General features: G+C 41.8%; 1 protein-coding gene across 2 annotated transcripts in view; it reads left to right on the top strand.

Moving 5' to 3' along the window:
* The window catches only part of NECAB1 (N-terminal EF-hand calcium binding protein 1), a 1,270,485-nt gene that overhangs the window by 1,090,092 nt on the left and 158,086 nt on the right, over positions 1-22,307 (top strand). For both annotated transcript variants that reach the window (XM_069220455.1, XM_069220456.1), the window contains one exon: positions 9,551-9,663. In XM_069220455.1, the coding sequence (XP_069076556.1) occupies positions 9,551-9,663 (113 nt within the window). The remainder of the gene's footprint in view (positions 1-9,550; positions 9,664-22,307) is intronic.

Consider the following 22,307-nt stretch of genomic DNA (forward strand, 5'->3'; position numbering starts at 1 on the left):
ACACCGGCAAAGTTTAACCAATGGCAATTCTTCCTGAATGTCACAGAGAAAGGGCTAAATGCAAACATTCCGGCTGGTACCTATAATTCTTCACTTTCCAGTCCTGGTGATTGGTTGATTTGGCCAATAGACACCAATGAATGTCAGGCATGTTTTTTTAATTCCTCCGGGGGTTCCAAGATTAGCCGGCCAGACCCTGGCTTCGTCTCGTGTCAACACACAGGTATAGTTACAACATACAGTGTGGGTAAACTGTGGCAACAATGGGTACAGTCTAACACGTTAGCCGCAGTTAAAGAACATCTTAACACTCTTTCTGAAGATGTAGACTTTTGCAAGGTCCTAGAAAGCCACACTCTAAAAAAGATTCATATATGCTATGTACAACGAGATATGGAAGCTTTCTCAGAGAGAAGCTGCTGCGTGTTTAAGGCGAATAGATAAGTAAAACTTAGAAAAGGCTTTAGCAGTTGTCGATAACGGTATGAACACTCTGTCCAACAGGATTTATTCCCTAGCAAACATAGTGTCGTCTGCACTTGCAATTCATATTATTCAGACAGACATGTCCCTTTTATATCATGGGCAAAGTCAGCTGCATTCCATCATGCAGTTAGGTTGGACGTTACAGACTTTGAAAAAGTGGCCGAATTCCATGGAAATACATTAACCGTAGTGAATTGTTCACCACTTATAATTTATTCAAGGAACAACAGACAGTGGCTAAAAGGGAAGCGAGTTTCACCATGCTTCACATAGAGAAGTTAGAAAAGTTGCCATTCACAGTTGCAGAGAGTCCTTCAACAGTATTGCTCCTACATGGAATAATTAATCAGCCAATTTCCACTTTTCGCTTTTCGAAATGCCTGAAACATCTTGCTGCGGGCAGGTACGAGTGACTGGGCAATAGCTATATTAAAGAATAATGGGAGTTGCCCTTTGATTACAAATATCTGAACGGCGAAACAGTGGTCTTTCTTAACAGAGGCAAATGTGAGACTAGTGTTAGTCGTTCAATGATCTGCAAGCAGGTGTCCCTTCACGGCCTTTGCAATGTGGGGGTCGAAACTTGGCCTGTTTTCTGAAGGGTACTCCAGTCCCTTTGATTCGACCAGCATTTCATGTACTTTCAAATGGAAGTTATGTGGTGCTGAGCGACCAAAGCTGTTGCAGTATGCAACCAAGAATTGCCTACGCAATTTCAGTCTCTAAGGTTGTTACGTGTTGTGGACAAGTTTTATTCCCCCCCACAGACACACGAGAGATAAAAGTATCAGAAATGTGGCCTCACATTGATACTGTTAATGTAAATGTTGTCAAGCTACGCAGACTAAAGGCGCTACTGTTTCAAAAACAGGTCTGACATCAGCTAGAAACGTATGCTCTCCAGGTTGCAAGATGATCAGTCGAGATACAATCCCTATTAAATACCAACTTCCCCAAGCACTTTGGAGAGGTGGTATCTAGAATTTTCAACGCCTTGAGCACTACTGGGATTCTCCATTTCTTTAAGGCTGTTGGGTCTAGATTTGTGTCCATCTTCCAGACTGTCTTCGGAGTCATTGCTTCGGCCATCCATTCACTCTTTTCCAGTGTGTTTGGTGGCTTTCTGATAATTTTGGCACTGATTGGCAGAATACTGCTGCTATTTCTTCTGATTCGCAGTGGTTGTATCTTTCCAGCTACGGAAAGCAATGGAGCCACTGCCACCAGTTCAACTGTCCCGTGAACACATGGTTCAGGACTTTGATGCTTCATTGCTGGAAGAACTGGAGCGTGATTGGTCGTTGTCATTCAGACCACTCCTATGGTGCGTGCAACCCGTCTTTCACTGCGTATAGTGCCTCTTGCCTACAGTGTGTCTTGCTCTTATGCCAGTGCCTCCTGTGGACCAAGCACTGCTGATGTCCCCAATGAGGGTTTATTCATGGTCGTGCCCCTTGAGACTAAGGCTGATTTGCGAGGTCACTTATGAGCAACCCTTGGTAAACAATCTGGCTCTTTTTGGTGATGTGGAGAGCACCAATCCTGCAGGTGGACCTGCACAAGAGACTACTTTGCACCACTGCTCTGTGGATCTGTCTGACTGTCCTGTGATCGATCTAACATCTGACAATGTGGCCTCTTTCCTGAGGTCCTTTCCGTTCGATGGCTTCGAAGATGCTCTTCAAGATCATGACTATTGTTAGAAAGATTTGATGATTGGTTTATTACACCAAATTCAAAGTTTGCATTTAATGCCCTTACTTTGGCCTGCTGTGCTTGTCATGATCGACATTGTATCTCTTTGTATGTTTTTTAGCTACTGATTTTTAACACATTTTTAAATGTGATTTTTTTTTATCTAGTTGTTATGCTTTTAGCCTTTTAGCGCAGATCATTTTTAGCATTTGGATTCATTCACCTTCGGTGGCATCAACTTTTGGTCTCATATTTTTTACAGCAATGGGGAGGGTGTAGTGAATCCTTGTTTGTTTTAATGGGATACAGGAGTTAGCTCAGCCTTTGGCTTGCAGACTCCTGCCCCCGTCACCTAGTGACTTTTACCAGATGCCATCGCTGCTATCGATGCTGCACGTCGCCTTGACGCTGATCCAGTCTTCGTGTCCTGACAGAGTCTGAGCTAGAGACCTCATTCCAAGGTAATGAGGGTTGGGGGGGCTCTTCTCATAGACATGCCATTGGCAGATTAGGTTTAACATACCTAGCTCTCTTTTAGGTTAGAGGTTAGGCTCATTATGCTAGGACATATTTCACATCTCATGTCATTACATGTTATTGCAAGATGGGGGGGGTCTTTGTATTAATGACTCTTGTCTTTACCTTTCTGTTTCTTGCACTGTTTATTATCCTAATCCTTGCAGCCCAAACAATTTATCGCAGATTGCAGTTTTGCTAAATAAAACCTATTGAAACTTTACTGCATCTTCTTAATTGCATGTGTTTGATTGAGACATGGTGTTTATGTGAGAAGGGGGTCATCTCAATTTAACCATGACACTCCCTGAGATGTCACACTCTTGAGTCCAAGTGTAAAGGATGTCACAAATCACCTTTTACTGTTTGGGTTTTTGGTGAGGTGCTGCTTGTGAGCTGGGAGGGTTGGGACGACAGTTGCGATTTGTTGTAGGATTGGCATAGGCGCCTACAAACATTAGTACTGTCATCCTTAAACCCCCAGTCTTGCCTAGAGCAAGAGTCAAACTACGACAGCAGAAGCAAGACAGAGTTCATTTACCTTTAGATTTCTTCAGTGGCAGGTACCAGGAGAAGCAGATGTTCACCTTCAGTCTCTTGCTTGAAGTGCTACACACAATATTCATTCACACAACAAGCACACATCATGAATGAATGAGCTGTTTAATAGAGTACAGCAGCTGCCACAAAAGGCTTCTGACACTAAACACCTAGAGCAAAGCACGTTAATTCACCAAACACCACTGCCAAGAGGAAAAGAACCACATTTTAATGGTGACTGTATTTATATTCATTCTTAATCATACGTTGTGATTGGAAAAGATTATTCTATAATTTTGCTGCTAAAAACAAAACAGTTTTCTTCCCACCCTTTTTAATCTAGAACTGGCCAACTTAAAAAACATGGCCTTACTAGATCTTAGATCACTGCTTGGATTACAGTGCTCAAATCTATCTCTTAGATATCTTGGCCCAATGTTGTAGTATATTCCATGGACCAAGTCAAAGACTTAAACTGGATGCGCTTATGCCCAGGTAACTAGTGCAACTGTTTGAGTTGTTGAGAGATCGAGAGCTGACTAGAGAGTTTCAAGACTAGTCCAGCTGCAGCATTCTGCTCTACGTGTAGCCTATTAATCAAGGCCTTAGAAAGGCAGAGGTTGTTTCCATAGTAAATTCTAGAAGTGATCAAAGCAAACTGTCTAAGAATTTCTTCAAAGTACAGAAAAACACATTCCTGTTGAACTAATGACCTGCTTGCAAAAAGACATCTTACTGTCGAATTTCACCTCAAGATTTCTGACTACTGGGGGAGGAGAAGGAGGGGTAGTCAAACTTCAAGCCACTAAGTCTTAATGTTAAAATTATTTGCCTTCCTAAAAAATTAAATCTCAGTTTTATTTGAATTATATTTCAAGTAACTCAATTGCATCCAATTATAACCTAAGATAGGCAACTTTTAAAACATGATTCTGAAACATCTGAGGCTCTACCCATCGATAGTATCAACTGCGAATCATCCACATAGGAAAGCAATTTAATTCTGAAGGTATAAACATTGAAAAGCATGAGGTTTAAGGATGAGCCCTGAGAAATGCCATACAAAAGATTTTTACTTCCAGAAGAGCAATCAGATATTGTTACAGATTGGTATCTATCACACAAGAAATACTGAAACCATTTCAACACTTAACTACAGACATCCATCTCCAGAAATATTTGTAGCAAAAGGAGGTGGCAAACTGTTTCAAAAGCTGCTGACAAATCAAACAGAATGAGACAGCATTCATACCTCTATCTAATGCTATCCTTATATGCTCAGGGACTTCTAGTAATGCCATTCATTACTATATTGCGGCCTAAACCCTCATTGAGACAAGTTTAAAAGACCAGAGTTTTCAAGATATTCGAATATTTGTGAGTTCATCAGCTTTTCCAGGATCTTAGATAATGCAGGTTGTTAGTAGATGAGGCAAACGTTAAACAATATGTCCGGATTGGCAGATTTCTTTTTAAAGGTAGTTTGAAATTTGCCTGTTTCCAAAAAAGAAGGAAAGATAGCTGAATCCAGAGAGTTATTAAACAAAACATTAAGAGTTGGATGCAGAACTTAAATTGTTTTCACCAATACTTTAGATGGACATGGATCCACAGGAGAAACTGCTTTGCAGTCTCTAATTGCTTTCACATTTGGCTCAAGGCCTAATTTTCCTAGATTTCACTGGGGAAATCACAGTCTACATAGGCTACAGCCACATAGATAGACACAAGCAAAGACACTGAGCACAAGATATCAGACTCAATTTTTCATTTTACTACTTTAAACCTAAACGTTCATTTATTTCTTCTGAGTGTCTGAATATCACAGTGTGTCCCTGTAGCTTTAGCCAAAGGGAAGACTTATGACCCTAGAAGTCCACTTTCTTTTCCTGGGTACTAGAGGGAGAGTGGGTTTAGCCATCCAGGGCTCTTCTCAGGCTGCAGACAGAAGGTTCAGTCCTCTCCTGATCTTCCTGAGGTCCAGGAGTGTTCTAAAGTGGGTGACTGGAGATGCCACATTTATTCTTGCACTGAGTAATGGGTGGGAATAATCCCTAGGGCTGCCCTAACAAATGGGCTAAAGTTTCCTGGGTGCTAATCCTACCCACTTTGGGCATTTATAAAAAACTAAACCTGGGCTTGGAGGACTTGGGGTGTGTGTGAGGACAGTACTGTGGTAATCCTAGTGTCCTCCCCCATCTAACACCAAAGTCCAGTTTGATGCAGTCCCTGTACCCAAAACAACTTTAGACACAGACGCCTGGTAATTTAAGCAGAGTAGTAGGCAACCAGACATGTGATACAGAAGTATTGTTTTGGTATTCTACCTATGCAATTTGAAGTGCACCCCAAATGCTATATATAAATCCAGCACACCTGTCAAATGGGCTGTGATACTGTAATCTCAAAATGAGGCCTGCTATGATTAGGGCCTGACTAGCTGGTGGACGAAGGATGGGTCCTGCTCAAATGTCAAGCTACAATTGTCTGTGACAAAGGAGGCTCCTTTAAGTGTGCACCATGCTTCATATCAAAAACCCCAGCAGACCAGTCAAGCAGAGTGTGATATTGAAGCAGGACTTGACCCTTAATTGTCAAAAAAGATCCTCGCAGCTCCCATTACATAGTCTATCAGGTTCACATGGGTCATCTCTGCCCATTCAGGTCAGCTCATTGCTTGCTCCTGGGAGCAAGTTCACACCTCATTTATGTGTATTCAAGTGTGAGTTAATACCTGGCAGAAGCTAGAAAGCAAGGCAGGTTTATCTCCCAGACATTTTCCAAAAGTTACTTTTTTGTAATGTTTAGCAAAAATCCAACTTCACTGTTGAATTGGATTTGTAATAAATATTAAAAATAGTTGTTTAATTACTTTTCTTGCATGCCCCATCCATGAGATATGGTATTAGATGTTTAATGTTGCATTCCAGTGCTTTCTTATGGAACAGTCATCCCTGCCCCGTTGAAAATAGCTTGTAGCGCTTTTTCATTGTAAGGACATGTTTGACATTAACCTTTTACATGTCTTACTTTTAATTACCTAGCACCCTGCCTTATGGAGAGTAAGGCCTACATAGGGGTGACTTATAAATATATAAAACAAAGGTTTAGGCCTGTCAAAAAGCATTATTTTTATAGTTCGAATTTGCAGGTAAAACCTAAACAGCCAGGCTACTGGTGTCAGGCCTGCAGCCATGTTTACATTGTCACTGTAGTGGGTGGCACAATGGGTGCAGCATTCCACTTGTGACATTTAACTTACAGGCCCTGGGTACAGCTTGACATTATATCATCCCAGGCGTATACTAACTTTACCATGTTGAAAAGAAGAGCAAAAGCATTATACCTCTGGTTAGCAAAAGTAAAGTGCACTTAGTTCTATTGCCAGCAAAAGGCAAAAACTAAATGCAGTGACACTGCAGAAAAAGCAAAGTTCCCCACAAATGTTTTTCAGAATTTTTAATTTCTAACTATTATGAACTGAAGACCAATGGAAATCCAAGAAAAGTAGCAATGGTTACAGAAAATGTACTTAACAGTTTGCAGTCTCCTCGGGTACCTTTTTATAGTACAGAGATCTTGAAAACGTAGAGCATCAAACCACAAAAAGGCATGTTCTGAGTAAAGTGTGGATTGAGACAAGTTCAATGTAACTCTTTCTAGTGTTTCTGCTGTGGTTGAAAGCAAAAGTTCAAACAGGACATAAATTAAAAATGTATACTTTACCCCAAATAACTTTCCCTCAATTGCACAAACCTGTGTGAAGGTTTAAATAAAAAAAAACTAAGGGCCTCATTAACAAAGGTAAACTTACACTTTGTAGTAAGAATACTACTGTTTTGGTATTCACAAACTACCAGTGTAATTTTACTATATGGAATTTTACCAGTAATAAAATTACACTAGCAGTTTGTGAATACCAAAAAGTAGTAAAAGTACTACAAGCACACTCATCAAATGACAAGAAGCAAAAAAAAAAACATTTCTAATGGAAAGTGTATCTTTCCACACCTACAGTGCAGTTACTAACTCCGTAATATACACAGATAAATTACTGAGTCAGCGAGAGCAACTCTATAGTTATGGTTAGGTCAGAATTTCCATTGTAAATACAGGTCAAAAAAGTTACTTTTTTCATTTTTACACCCAGAAGATTTTTTGCTGTCTACAACAGAAACACTAATCGGAACTACACCACACCCAGCATAAAAATAGAACTTTAGTCGAGCAAAGGCCTTTGCTCAGCTTGCCTTAGCTTAGGTGTGGTGGCCATTCAGTAGTTTTGAGAATTCTGTGTTTAAAAATCGCTTCAGGGTGAGTCTGTAAGGGTTCAAAACTAAGAGATAGTGGGACCATTAATCCTCAGATAGATCTCAAACTGCGTTTTGAGACCATCTGTGGTCCCAAATTTGATAAGAAATCAAATCTTATTTGATAGGGAAGCTTTTTCGCCCATCATTTATTTTTGAGTCCAGACCCAATGTTCTCTAACTGGCTGGCTGCAACAGAGAAAAATATATTGTCATTGTGGCAGCCATTAGAGGATGCAGAGCTAGGGCCCCATGTCAGAAAAGTAAGAAGTCACAAGTGGGCAGGGGAAACGTCCCATGAGCTACCTCAAAGGGAACAAAATATAAAAGAGTACATTTTGTTGCTGGGTGCATGGTCCCCAGTGAAGGGTTCACAGATGCAGTATAAGCCCAAAAGTCTGCAAACCCTGCTCAGTTGTCAGACGACCCACACAGACCTGTGGGCTCTCATCAGACTTGCGAATTGTGGAACCAGTCCTGGTCGCACGAGTCAGTGTGTATGCCAAGAGGGCATCCCGGAGAAGACTAAGGGCTGTTACCTGTGTGCTCTGTGAAGACCCCCTGCATGCCAGGTGGGTGCCGTAGTTCAAAAAGAAGGCCATCGCCTTAGGAGAGTGTGCAGTCGTTATCGCTTAGTGGGTTGTGACCACAGATTCAGAATCAAGTTGCACCGGCTGAATCTGGGAGCTCTCAAGACCTGCCCACAGATAAGACAACTTGGCACTAGATCACAGAAGCACCATGATTATCTACTGCCACAGATTCCAGAGTTCTGCTCATGGCCAGGAATGTGTGCACAGGGACTCCGAATCGACATCCCAGCGAGTACTGGTCATGATACCTGGCCCTCATGCCCTGGGGGAACTTGCTCTGACTTGCCCAGGGCGTGTGTATGTGAACTTTTGCTAAAAGCCCTTGTAGACCTTCTAAGACTTGAACCTACAAGTGGGGCCTAGCTTGGATGATACCCTACATGAATGGGGAATAACCGCCACCCACATATGGGGAAGTGGGAAAGGTACTAACCCGAGTAACGCCTGCCTTAACTCTGTATATATTGTTGCACTGTGCTGTATTGTACTTTGTGTTAGAATATACATACACCTTTTTACGTAAGTATTTAACTGGACAGTAATTTATTGTGGTTGCTGGGTGTATTCTGAGTTGTGGTTCTCTGCTAACCTTACACCTACCTTCCCCCCAAGATGGTTTGGGCTGCTTGACCAGTGCAACCACAGAGTCAGGTGCTAAAGGGGTACTAGGCTTAACTGCTCAGAGCCCATAGTAGATCAGGCCATGGGATATCCTAAGATAAAGGCCTCAGCCTCCACTGTTGGGCCCAGTGACATTCCACGTGCCTATAGAATGAGATTCTGGTGGTGCCCTGTCTATTTCCACCGTGGCCAGCTCAAACAAGTGACAACTGCTGCATACATCAGACACGGCCAAGAGGCAGCTTGGGGCAGCACATGACTGCAATGCACCACATTAATAGAAGGTATGCAGAGGAGTGGTAAAGGAGCCTGATAGTGGGGAAACACGGAGCTGTATCATGGAAAAAAGGGTTTTATATGCGTCTCTTCTATGAGGGTATGAAAGAAAAGAACAATAACACCATCGTCAGATCAGGAAAAAAGAAATGTAGACATTTATTGAGCTGCGCTGCTATTCTTAAGGAATCCCAGCCTTTTCACAGCATAACAGCCTACTTTAGTCTTGAGCTCCATAAAGGTTTCTTCTTCCTTTTATTGTCTCGCATACAAGTAAAGTGTGAACATTTATTACCCCCGAGAAGTTCTGACTTGTAAATATCTGGTAAGGCCATATGGATCCCAACCGTTTTTGTGCTCATGAAAGCGCACAATTCCCGTTGTTTGTTGCATTCCGCAACCCTTGGACCAAATTTAGAAAAAAAATATTGTGTCCACATAAAATACACGTTTCAAACAAATGCGTGGAGAGTCCTGATTATTATGTAACCATTAATTGTTTTTTTTCACTAGCAAATAATGATTGTCCAGCGCCAGCTGTCAGTGCTGGAGGAGGAGCTGGAAGAATTCCGACTGGCTCTTAAACAGTATGTGGAAACTGTCTCATCTCAACAAGGATGCTTGCAGTGAGTACAAAAGATCTTTACAACCTGCTCTCTTACAGTACGCATGTTACTAACCATGGTTTAAACAGGTCATTGCCATCAAACCAGTCGCTATCCTTGGCAAAAGGCTTGTTAGGCTGTTTGTAGTGATTTGTACATCTGAAAGCATGGGTGACTTGTGCATATTTGTGAGAGTGGCCAGTGACAAGAGAATAATGGTCCCCCAATCACCTAGCTAGTGTGAGATAGCTAAAGATGGCTAACAACTTGAAAAACGGTGTTAGTATCCTAAAAGTTAGAAATGTGTGCAAGATTGCAAAAAGTGTCATTCAGGATCTCAAATGTATTAGATGAGATTGGAGATCTTCTATCTTAATATTGGATTTGTTTAGGCTTCAGTGAGATAGTACAGGAGAGAAAGAAGGGCAGATGGTAGAATGCAAACAGAAATAATAGAAACAAGGACAGATAATTGTGCTGGAGAGAGAAAGAAGACAGATGCAAGAGAGTGCCTTATAGGGAGGTACGAGACAGAGAGGCAGGAGGAAGTAGGGAATTATTTCTGCGACGTGTGCGAGGTAGGTGGCATTGTAGTTTTGTGATCTACATTTATTTGCATGTTTTCTTTATTTAGAGATTGCAATTTTTAAACTTATGTTTTGATGAATTTTCTAAGTTGAAACTGATCATAAGTAGGGACAGGAGATCAACTGATTCTTTTACCCAAAATCAAGAGGACAGAGTGCTTGGTAATTCATGTACTCATTGCTGTCTTTAGATGATGGCTGCTAGTCCTTGGCACCTCTTAATATAGTGAAACAGGACAACTGTTACACTTATTCAAGTGGGGGTTGCTAGGGCTTTTAAGTAACTGCTGGCAGTTACAGAAGTGTAAGTCGCACAGGTGTTGGAGGGGTTGAGAAGGAGGCTTAGACTAGACGTTTCAGAAATACAGAGGTTGCTCCACCAATCCTAGCACAGTTGAGTGCTTGAAGGCAGAGGGGTCAAAACACAGATCAGTAATGCAGTAGGTTAAATATTTGAGCATGACACAAAGAAAGTGAAAGAGTGCGGGCAAATGTTTTTGCAATTTTTGTTTGAAATAACTACCTCCAGCACTATCTAGTCTCAAATCAAAGGCAAATCAAGCAATTGCAGGCATTGCACACCCTACTTTTGGGTATCCTTATAGTTGCTTTGTCTCCCACCCTGATTAGGTGACATTTTTCCAGCTGTTGGGCAGAATCTCAAAACTCTATTCATTATTAGTATCACGTGTCACAGATGTAACATGGTCTTTTCTCCTACTGTGCTTGTCACATCTAGTACCTTGTACTCCACAACCTACCACAAGGTCAAACATTGTTATTGCTTGGCCTGGTCTCCGGCTCATGCTTTATTCCTTGCATTCAGATCTCAACGCTACCTCTAATGAGGACACATATATAATATTTGTAGCCCTCATTACAGGTAGTTCTTGTTCATGTACCTTCAAGGTATGTGTTCTTTTATACCCTACGCAACAATGCAATCAGATATCTGGGATCCATTTAGCAGCTCCTTGTCATCTGCACCTTTTTCTGCAAAGCCACAGCCCAGAGATATGGTTTCCCATGCTCAAATTCTAAGGCTGTGACTTCAGTTCCAGGATTCTAAAATGTCTGTGTGCGGGCTGGCAAGAGACTCACATATTCTCTCTTGGATGGGTTGAGCTTTAGCCACACAAAGCCACGGCCGCAACCACCATAATCACAAAGTTTAGCTCCAAGAATTGGTCTCTTTTAGAAGTATTGCATTTCCATCCAGGCAAGGAGGCCCCCTGATCCAGAAATGAGACTTTTTCCGACATCAGTATGTGGGACACACACCCCCACTTCAAGTATGACCTCTGGTGTACCTTTTTCAGTGGACGCAAACACTCGAGCTAAAGGGAGATGTGTCCTTTCACTGTTTGGCTGCACCTATCTTAACTCCTTAAGTTTTCTACTTTACAAAAATGTACTTAAATGTAAATTAAAAAAAGACAAAAAAAATGTACAAATATGTTTAAAATAACAATGTCAACATTAAGATGAAGTACAATAAGAATTTGAAAATATATCCTACTCTTTCTTCAGTGTCAATTAATTGCATTGCTCTGTGATAGGGTGGTTAATCAAAAACTATTTGCTATATGAATAGCCTTTAAAATAAACCATAAACAGATAGCAGTGTGGCCACCCATGTCTGTAATTTCTGTTCATTAGAAATGCAAATATATTCGATTCGTGTGTGTGTGTGTGTGTGTGTGTGTGTGTGTGTGTGTATATATATATGTTTTGTATATATTTAGATGTAGGCAGAAAAATTACGACTCTCTCAATTCATTTAGTAAACTAGTACAAAAGGATTGGTAATACCCACAACACTAAGATGAACACTGAAGGCTTATTTAATTTAACTATATATATTAATAATAATGTGAAGTCCGCTGCGATCCATAAGGGATGCTTAGTGCTAAGGAGCAGCAGGGAAATGTAGGAACAAGAGAAAAATAACACAATCCAGAATCAGAAGGAGGCTGCAATTGTAAAAAGAAAGTTTTAAATTTTTTTAAGTGAATTCTTCTGGGGATTCCAGTTACACAACCTAGACGCACTGATAGAAAAAGATCTCCTAGCTACTCTCATTTTGTTCGCATGTGGCACCTAGAAAATATTTGAGGTAGCTGTTCTTAGGTTCTGTAGGGCACAGAGAATTTAATTCTTGTCTGCAAAAAAAGTGCGAATATGCTATACTCTAGCAAGATGTCAAGCGTCCTTATAATTCCCTTTTGTGTTCGGAGAGCCAATTAACATAGGCTAAGTGTTGATAGAGCGTTCCGACCTAATAAATTACCTGTATTTGGACGCTCTTGGGTCGATGAATCTTTTGACCAAGTGGGGCTCTCTTCACCCGAGATTAGTCAATTTGATCAAATCAATAATCAATAACGAACATAAGCAATGCCCTGATCAACATAACACTTCACAATTAATCCAGAAAACATTTCGACGAACCATGACCTTTCGGCCATGAATAACCACACCAGTTTATTCAAAGTTAATGAATTTATTTCCCTATATTAACAAAGCTAGCACAATATAAATGTGTCTCAACACCAAATGATATATGTAAATGGACTTTAATAGCTGTCCATAACGGCAAAAAAGATGCAATCTATGCAGCATTTGAATAACAATGCATTCGATAACAGCAACGCAAACCACTAAAACTATAATCTGTAATGAGCTAATTGCATACATTAGTCAGCATAACAAGGTCTCAAATTGCATCGTGCAACAAATGAATCCTCATCTAACCTCAAATTAGCATCGGCATGTGGGACTTCATGCAAAAACAATTTAGCAACATTAATTTGGAAAACTCCTAACTAGGGCTCTTATCAAAAATCAGCAGTTGGTTACCTAAAAAGAAACACAATGCAATTGTACATTTTCCTTTCATATTTACCAAATTCAATCAGCATTCAAGGAAGTCTTCGTCTCACAGGTACCGGCTTCCGATCAGCATGGGACGGGGCAAAGGGGCAGGGTGGACGGGGCAATTGCCTCACAGCGGCAAGATAAAAGGACAAAACTACTACTTCATGCAAAGGGACGAATCAAAGTTAAAGTCTCTAGGGCGAGAATTACTTAAAGTCTCTTTCTCTCGATTAGAGAAAGCATCGAAGTCTCATTCAAAATGGCGTCGAACATCAATTGGCATCGTAGAAGATGGCAAAATGACGAGGTCGGCAAGATGGGCCATAATGGCTGCAATGTCTGCAATGTCTAATGTTCTCAATGGGTGCAATGGGTAATGGCGCGTAATGGCTGCTTTCTTCTTGTGCACCAGGTTTAAATAGACAACAGTTCAAATCCAGTAGGGTCTTCCATTGGAAAGTTCATAGGTTGGCTTCAAATTGTCCAATCAAAAACAACAGTTCACAAGCTTCTACCTAGGCATACATTATCCTTGGAGTCGGGAACGTAAGTTGCAACATATTTTACCAATTAACTCACTTTCAGAGCTTCCATTGTCTGCACCTGCAGATTGACCTTGGAGCAAAGAAGAAGATGCCAGGCTGGCACGAAACCTTAAAGATAAGCATGTGAACCGATCTCACTGGAAAAGTACAGCTTCAAGCAAGAATACACATTTTATTAGCACATTGGAAAAACACGAGCATCTAAACCGTGAGACAAGGCAACTAGGCCGAAGCCTCCACTAAAGTTATGCTAAGTTAAAACATTTCAAACAAGCAAATCATAGCACACGTTTACGGTTATGTCAGATTAGTACAATTCTAATACATCACGTTATATAAAGCACGCTTATAAATGTTGGCGAACTACTCTGAGGGCACATTTGTCCCCGTACAATCTTTATTGGTTCGGTTAAAGTCACACTTGATTATTGCGGCACTACGTTTATGCGCTAATAAATGTAAAACCTTCATTTCTGCGTCATCAATCCCTCCTCTGATGACTACTTGTCATCACACAAAACTATTCCCACAAATTTTATTCCATTAAAATTCTGTCAGTTCTCTTTGCCTTTTAGTTCCCCTTGTTCTTGCCTTGTATTCTTCTGCCATTCTTTTCATCACCTTCTCTTCCTTCCTTCTTTTAATTCTTGCCATGATCATTAGTATTCCCTTCTTTATTCCCCAAATCCCAAAGATGCAAATTAGTACTATTAGTATTCCCTGTATTATTTTTAGTAATATTCCATTCCAAATGCCACCAAGCCAATTTCCTACTGAAGCAATTCCCTTTCCAACCTTCTCCCACACTCCTGGTTCTTTCAATTCCTTCAAGTCTGCACTCTCTTTTGTTAGATTTGCAAGCATTGTTTTAATTTTCACACTGTTGTCTGGTATATACGTGCAACAGTGACGCGCACCAAGCATTTTGCAAACGCCGCCATCCTTTGCTAAAAGAATGTCTAGGGCAAGCCTGTTTTGAAGAGTCATAGCTCTTTCTGCTGCAAGTTCAGCATCCATCAGGATTATAGCACCTGAAAACTTTGTCAACATGTTATCCACTATAGTAGACAACTTTCTTATTTTGATGGAATTCAACACAACTCCCAATGAAGGAATCATGGCTCCAAATATATCTCCTACCACAGCAGCTGCGGTCTCTCTTTTCTGGATACGATGAGATCCAGGCGTCTTTGGAATCACCGATAGGTCATCCAGTTGATAAACCTTTGGGAACACTATACCCAAATAACATCTCCCCCACCATCCCTTTGGAAGACGATAATAGGCATTATGCCCACAAATGTAATATACACCAGGTATGACAGGGTCAAGTCCGTTCAGCATGAATGTCCATTTGGCCTTAAAGATAAACGTATGTTTACATTCACTCGCTCCCACGAAAATGTTATCATAATAAGATTCACCACGATATATACAAAATTTCCCTACATGCCAAGCATCTAAAGCTATTCTCCCTTGTGTTTTTATTGCGGCAAAAGCATAATTATCTACTGAAGTTCTCTTACTTAGCTCTTTTTCTAATTTCGCATTCATCTGTGCCCTTCTATCATCTGTGCGATCTAAAAAGCTTATTTCTACTGCTGAGAGCGAGCAGGTAAGGTTTTCCCTATGAGCGTGAGCTGTTTCAAAAGGTTGCATTGGCTCGAAAAATTCCCTCATTATTTTAGCATCCCAATCTTTAGCAATCTGGCTTAGTTGCGTTATTATAGGAACATATGCAAAGGTAACATCATAATTTGAATAAAAATACTGTATGTTAGTTTGACCATAAAATCAAGAAGTTACTATACTACATGTAATCCCATATGTAAGAGGCATGTGGTGATAAGTCACCCCTTCCGTTACCGATGTCGGTATCTGTGTACACACATAACAATCTTTCGCATCCATAGTCTCAACATATTCTGTTAGTAGGCGATAGAAAACATTATACGAAAGTTCCTTCTTATCATGCAAGTGTCTCTCATCTAATTCTAGTCTTTTCAATGCGGTTAGTTCAGTGACAGTAACAGGAGCAGAAGTAGAAGCATCAGTTTTCTCATTCTCACCCTTACCACGCGTTGTAAGCACTATTGCCATTATTATTAGTACACATGCAGTTATCAAGCCTATACACGCATATTTACAATATTTCACTCTACTGTTTTGTGTAGCGTACTTAGTCATGATCTGTATAGAATCAGAGAGCTAGAAGCACCTATAAAGAAACGATTTAGCAATTAGTTACAAAGCTGAACGAGCGCAATGTTCACACAGTTTTCTTCAGGAGCTCAGTCACTTATCGGTTAGCAGCATTTGTCTCAATTTGGCAATAACTCAGTCTTTTATCAGTTAGCAACGTTGTCTCAAATCGGGTTTAAGAGTCAATCAGGTTATCAAAGTCTTATCAAGTTAGCAAATGTCTCATCCGGTTTAGCAATGTCTCAGCTGGTTGTATCACGTTAGATTGTAACAAGCAATGTCATTTATCAGTTTTTTTTTTTTGTTTTTTTTCTTGTTTTTTTTCAGTCAATAGTGTCCATAAAACTTTTCTTTTCTATTGGTATCTCTTCTTCTTCGTTCTCGAGGCTAAGAGATACAAATTCGTCGGTCCAATCGTCATTGGCTACATATGCCCATTCTGGACCGGAATATCTCCTGTTTGGTATCCTTTTCCTTTTCAATTTTGCATCTCTCTTTGATTCTGCCTCACTGGTACTTTCCTCTTTGGCCAAGTCTTTTTCTTCACTTGATGTTGGTATCACGACAGACACTTCCTTTCTTTTCTCTTTCACTCTTGGCCCTTCACTGTCGTTCAACGTTTCTCTAGTTCTTAGTTTTACTGGTGATATACTTGGTTTTCTCTTTGCACTGTGTCCACTTGATGGACCTGCGATCTCTTCTGAAGAAGTTTGAACAGTTTCGTTCTGTTCTGCCTTGTCCCCTCCTTCTGGGGAGTCAATCAGGTTTCCCTTTTCTTTTTCTGTACCGTCTGCTTCTGGGAAAGCCCTCCTCTGATCAGGCTCTCCTGCTTCTTCACCTCTTTCGAGCCCTTTGTCACCGTTACTTTCTTCAGGCTCTTTGTCACTTTCAGCTGCTTCAGGCTCTTTGTTACCTTCAGCTGCTTCAGGCTCTTTGTTACCTTCAGCTGCTTCAGGCTCTTTGTTACCTTCAGCTGCTTCGTCGCTGTCTGAGGTTTCTCCTTGGTCTTCCCCAAGTGAATCGGTTGTTTCGTCCTCAGAGAATATTTCTCTCTCTTCTATTTCTGTCTGTTCGCTCTTAGTTCTGTTTTGCTCTGTCTCAGCGCTCGGCACTTTGTTATCAGGTACTGGCAGTTTCAGCGCTTCAACTTCCTCATCTGTGGGACACAACACTTTCTTTGTATGACTGGCGTGAATCCAGTTGGGAACTCCCGCACACTTCACAGCGGTAGTGGTCGTCAGGATCACTTGGAAAGGGCCTTTCCAACGGGGTTCCAGACACGACTTCCTCACGTGCTTCTTTATCACGACCCAGTCACCTGCTTTCAGTGTGTGTCCTGGACCTTGGATCGGTGGCAAGGTGGTTGCTTCCACCTGGTGAGAGAAAGAGCGAACCACGTCAGCCAGACCTTTGCAGTAGTCTAACACCATATCATCTGTAATATTCAAAAGTGCGTTTGCGGGAACTGCAGGAAGTCTCATGGCCTTGCCCATGAGAATTTCGTGCGGGGACAATCCAGTCTTTCTGTCAGGGGTGTTTCTCATTGACATTAACACCAAAGGCAATGCGTCAGGCCATTTCAAATTTGTCGATGCACATATTTTCGCCATTCTTGATTTCAGTGTACCATTCATTTGTTCCACCAGTCCTGAGGCTTCAGGGCGATAGCTACAATGCAGTTTTTGCTCAATGTTCAGCGCTGCGCAAAGTAACTTTATCACCTCGTTATTGAAGTGACTTCCTCTATCTGATTCTAAAGAGATCGGGAATCCGAAACGTGGTATCAACTCCCTCAACAATAGTTTTGCAACTGTAAGGCTGTCATTTCTACGTGTGGGGTATGCTTCAATCCAGTGACTAAAAATGCACACAATCACCAACACATACTTCAGACCTCCATGCACAGGCATCTCAATAAAGTCCATCTGCATTCTGCTGAACGGGCCACCCGCCCTGCCAATGTGGCTCACGTTCACAACCGTTCCCTTTCCTGGGTTCATCTGCTGACAAATGACACAACGATGGCAAACTGCTTCTGCAACTTGACGGAATCTGGGGTTAAACCAATCAGTTTTGAACAATCTTATCATGACATCTCTCCCTAGGTGAGCCTGCCCATGATAGAACCGCGCTAGCTGCGATAAGAGACAATTTGGTAAAACAAATTTTCCTTCATTTGAAACCCATAACTCATCTGGTCTCTTTGTACATTGTGACTTAATCCAGGAAGCTCTTTCATCCTCCCTGACGCTATTCTGTAATGCTTTTAGTTCATCCATTGTATCCACGACCCTCAAGGCAAATGCTTCAGCTGGTTCGAGTTCTGGTTCACTTATCAAATTCCATTCATCCCTGAGCAATATACAGTTCAAGGCACAAAATCTTGCGACTTGATCCGCATATGCATTTCCCAGGGAAACATAGTCCTGTCCTTTTGTATGAGCACTACACTTTACCACTGCAATTTCGGCTGGCATCTGAATGGCGTGTAACAATTCCCTTATTCTCTCCCCGTTTTTCACTGGGGACCCTGAAGAGGTCAGGAAACCTCTCTGTGACCATAGTTGCCCAAAGTCGTGCACAATTCCAAACCCATACTGACTATCAGTGTAAATGGTAACCTTCATCAATGTAGACAGTTGGCATGCTCTTGTAAGGGCTACAATCTCTGCTACTTGTGCGGAATAGACTCCTTGGAGCCAGGACGCTTCCAAGACACCTGTTACAGTACATACAGCATATCCTGCTTTCAATATTCCCAATGCATCTCTTAAACATGACCCATCAACAAAAACAATTTGGTCATTTTCATCAAGCTTAGTATCCTTAATGTCAGGTCGGGGTTTTGTGCAAAATTCAGTCACCTGAAGGCAGTCGTGCTCGACGTCTTCAGCGTTCTCAACTTCAGCATTTTCACCGGGAAGCAAGGTTGCTGGATTCAACGTAGTGCACCTTTTCAGCTGCACATTCGGTGAGCCCAGAATTATTGTTTCATACCTTGTGAGTCTTGCTCCAGTCATGTGTTGCGTTCGGGAGCGGGTCAAAAGTATCTCAACTGAGTGAGGGACCATGACTGTTAATGGGTGTCCCATCACTATTCCTTCACTCTGAGTGAGGCTGATACCAACTGCTGCTACGGCGCGCAAACACCCTGGAAGTGCTGCTGCGACTGGATCCAAAGTAGCTGAAAAATACGCTACTGGTCTGTTTATGCCACCATGGGCTTGGGTCAAGACAGACAAAGAACATGCATCACGTTCATGACAAAACAATGTGAAAGGCTTTGTGTAATCAGGCATACCTAAAGCTGGAGCCCTGCACATGCATTCTTTCAATTCGATAAAAGCATCCATCTCATCTCCTTTCAGCTCAATTTCATCCAAGGCATCCTTCTGGGTCAGTTTCAGTAAAGGCTTTGCTAGAGTTGAGAAGTTGGGAATCCACTGGCGACAGTAGCTCACCATCCCCAAAAACTTCCTCACCTCCCTCCTCGTCTTTGGTGGACTCATTTGAAGTACACTTGTTATTCTTTCCTTCATTATTCTCCGTGACCCTTTCTCTATTTGATGACCCAAGTATTTCACTTTCTTCTGACAGAACTGCAACTTTGAAGGAGACACCTTGTGTCCATTCTTTCCCAAATGGTTCAGCAGAGCGATGGTGTCGGCTGTGCAGCCACTTTCTGTCTTAGATGCAATCAGTAAGTCATCAATGTACTGTACTAGGGTTGACTCGAATGGCAATTCTAACGCTTCCAAGTCTTTCTTTAGAATCTGATTGAAAATTGACGGTGACTCCGAAAACCCTTGAGGAATTCGACACCAACTGTAAACTCTGTCTAAGAATTTGAAACAAAAGAGAAATTGGCTGTCCTCATGAAGAGGCACCGAAAAGAATGCTTGTGACAAGTCGATGACTGAGAACCACTCGGCATCGCAAGGGACTTGAAACATTATCACAGCTGGATTCGGTACTACAGGGCAGCATTTAACTATGATGTCATTTATTTTCCTCAAGTCCTGCACAATTCGGACCTTTCCACTCGGCTTTATTAGTCCCATGATTGGTGAATTACATGGACTGCTTAACACTTCTTTCAGTACTCCCTGTTTTACAAACTCGTCAATGAGTTGGGCGACTTTCATGAGGGTGTCTTGTGCCATGTGGTATTGTGGGGTCTGGGGAAAGGTTACATTGGGTTTTACGGTCACTTTCACTGGTTCCACTCCTTTCACCAATCCCACCTCTTTTCCTGTCATATCCCACACTTCCTTTCCGACTGTTTCCCGTAATTCAGCTGGAATATCTTCTTCAGTTATCATCGGAAAAAGGTTAATCAGAGGATATTCTTCATCGACAGTTTCCATCTCATCCCCTTCTACACTGTCCTCTTCTTCCCCATCACTGCTCGTCTGAATTCTAATTCCCTCGTGCGAACACATAATCGAACATCCCAATTTGCACAATAGGTCTCTCCCTAACAGTGCTATCGGGCTTGAGTCACACACCACAAAATTATGTAACCCTTGATAGTTACCAATTCTGACTGGTACTGGATCTGTGATTGGGTTCGTCAGGTGCCTGTTTGCTACTCCCACTACTTGAACTGTTCTCCCTGAGAGTGGCAAATTTGGTACTTCAATGCTCCTAACAGTTGAACGTGTGGCTCCTGTATCAACCAAGAATGAAACACTATGACCCATAACTCTTCCCTCCACATATGGACCCTTTTGATCAACTTCCAAGGATGCTGCAAGCACACAATTTCCCTCCTCATCTGAACTTTCACTCTCCCATACATTGTTTATTCCATTCTCACTGTGTAATGGGAACTGTTGTACGGTGCCATTTGTATTCATCACCTGACCCGAGACCTGTGGAGGAACCATCACTTGCTGCTGACTCACTGGTGCCAAGGGTATTTGCATTTGCTGATTAGGTACCATGGGAAACTGCTGTTGCATTGGCTGCATTTGCGTCATCTGCATACGGGGCATCTGCATCTGCTGCGGCTGCATGGGCTGTAATCCCTGCAGCTGATTTATGGTCTGAAAATTTGGGTTTGAACCTCTCATTTTCGGTCCCCTCATTGTCTGGAATGCATTGACATCATTGTTTTGCTGACCAACACCTGCACCTTCCTGCACCACCATCGGGCACTCGCGTTTCCAATGTCCGACGATTCCGCACACGTGACACGGCATCACCCTTTTCATTGCCTGCACACCATTCGGAATTGCAACAGTGTTCAAATCCGGACCATTACTCCCAAAGCCTCCTCTGCCTCTGCCTCTCGCCTGTGGCTGAAACACCATATTTCCCTGCGGCTGCGGTATCTGCTGTTGGAACCCTTGCAACCCTTTGTAGTGCTTTCCTCTTATCTAGTTTCTAAGCACTAACATAACACAACAGAAATGCACTTCTGAGGTCAAAGAAGACTTTTATTGTTGTTATATGAATGACGAATTAGTAGCTTTCCAGTCCGCGTTAATCAAACAAAATATATCAGTTTGCAATATACACAGCAGGTTATATTTATAAGATATTGAATGCAAAGCAAAACAAATACTTCACCGTGTAGGAACTATTTACAGCTACATCTTTCTAAGGTCTGCAAGCTGATGACCCCTGTCAGCCGCGAGAAAGAGTTTCATCTACCCACACGGGATGCTGGCAGCTGGCGCCAAGCTCCAGCACGAGGTCCGGCAGATTCAAATCTGACTCTCTGCAGCCTGTTACATTCGTTACAAAGGTGTGCCCCCTCCTCTCAGACCTGGGAAACTGAGCAAGCCTTTTGGAGACTGGCCAGGTCTCCAAGACTACTCCTGTTCCCAAGCTCAAGCGAAGAGAAAACAACACCCATGTACTCTCTCTTATCATGTCTAGTCTACTGTGAGAAAAACATCTTGGTTCTCTGGTGCAAAAACACAGCTTGGAAAAATACAGCTTGGATTCTCAACTGCAATGTCTAACTCCACGTTAAAGGCAATGGGCAGCTAACCTAAATATCAACTGCAATGTCATGTTAAAGGCAATAGGCAGCTAACCTAAATATCAAATGCAATGTCTAGTGTCATGTCAAAGCCAATAGGCATCTAAGCTGAATATAAAATGCAATGTATAATATCATGTCAAAGCCAATAGGCAGCGGAGCTGAATATCATGTCAAAGCCAATAGGCAGCGGAGCTGAATACAAAATGTAATATATGATATCATGTCAAAGCCAATAGGCATCGGAGCTGAATAATATATGATATCATGTCAAAGCCAATAGGCAGAATATCTAATAGCATGTCAAAGTCAATAGGCAGCTAAACTGAATACATCATGTCAAAGTCAATAGGCATGCAATGTCAAAGCCAATAGGCGGCTAGACTGGATACAGCATGTCAAAGCCAATAGGCAGAATACAGAATGTAATGGCTAATGCAATATCAAAGCCCATAGGCGGCT

This window comes from Pleurodeles waltl, chromosome 2_2 (genome assembly GCF_031143425.1).
Source record: "Pleurodeles waltl isolate 20211129_DDA chromosome 2_2, aPleWal1.hap1.20221129, whole genome shotgun sequence".
Classification (NCBI taxonomy): Eukaryota; Metazoa; Chordata; class Amphibia; order Caudata; family Salamandridae; genus Pleurodeles; species Pleurodeles waltl.